The sequence below is a fragment of the Gavialis gangeticus genome, unplaced genomic scaffold (genome assembly GCF_001723915.1).
Source record: "Gavialis gangeticus isolate Ggan-Ray unplaced genomic scaffold, GavGan_comp1, whole genome shotgun sequence".
NCBI classification, from domain to species: domain Eukaryota; kingdom Metazoa; phylum Chordata; order Crocodylia; family Gavialidae; genus Gavialis; species Gavialis gangeticus.
This window is the reverse complement of record NW_017729032.1, coordinates 215441093-215441609: the sequence shown is the minus strand read 5'-3', so window position 1 is coordinate 215441609 and position 517 is coordinate 215441093. Positions and strand designations below refer to the sequence as shown.

At 73.1% G+C, this 517-nt stretch overlaps 1 protein-coding gene across 1 annotated transcript in view; it reads right to left on the bottom strand.

Moving 5' to 3' along the window:
* The window catches only part of RUNX1 (runt related transcription factor 1), a gene marked incomplete at its 5' end in the record, with an annotated part of 136997 nt that extends 136484 nt beyond the window's left edge, over positions 1-513 (bottom strand). The window contains one exon of the mRNA XM_019523888.1: positions 253-513. Coding sequence (XP_019379433.1) covers positions 253-513 — 261 coding nt within the window. The remainder of the gene's footprint in view (positions 1-252) is intronic.
* Positions 514-517: the final 4 nt, after the last annotated feature.

Below are 517 nucleotides of genomic sequence, written 5' to 3'. Positions count from 1 at the left end.
GCCAGAGGCAGGCGGGGCTGGAGCGGGGTTGCCTATGGAGGGGGCTCAGAGCCCAAGGAGCTGGCCCCAGTGCCCTGCGGCTCGGCTCTCTGCAGGCCGGGGGCAGAGAGGAAGAGGCGGCTGCGGCTGGATCCCCCCGGGGAAGCGGGACACCACAGGGCTCGCTCCGCCCGCGGGACAGGCAGGAGGGCCCCAGGCGGCGATCCCCCCCCACCAAAGCACGACCACCTCCTCCCAGCCCCGGCTCCGTACCTTGAAAGCGATGGGCAGCGTCTTGTTGCAGCGCCAGTGCGTGGGCAGCACGGAGCAGAGGAAGTTGGGGCTGTCGGTGCGGACCAGCTCCCCGGGGTGGTCGGCCAGCACCTCCACCATGCTGCGGTCCGCGCCTCTCAGCTTCCCCGCCAGGGCGCCGCTGGGGTCCGCGCCGGGCAGCGGCAGCGCCTCGCTCATCTTGCCCGGGCTCAGCGCGGCGGAGGGCGGCGTGAAGCGGCGGCTGGTGCTGGTATCTACGGGGATA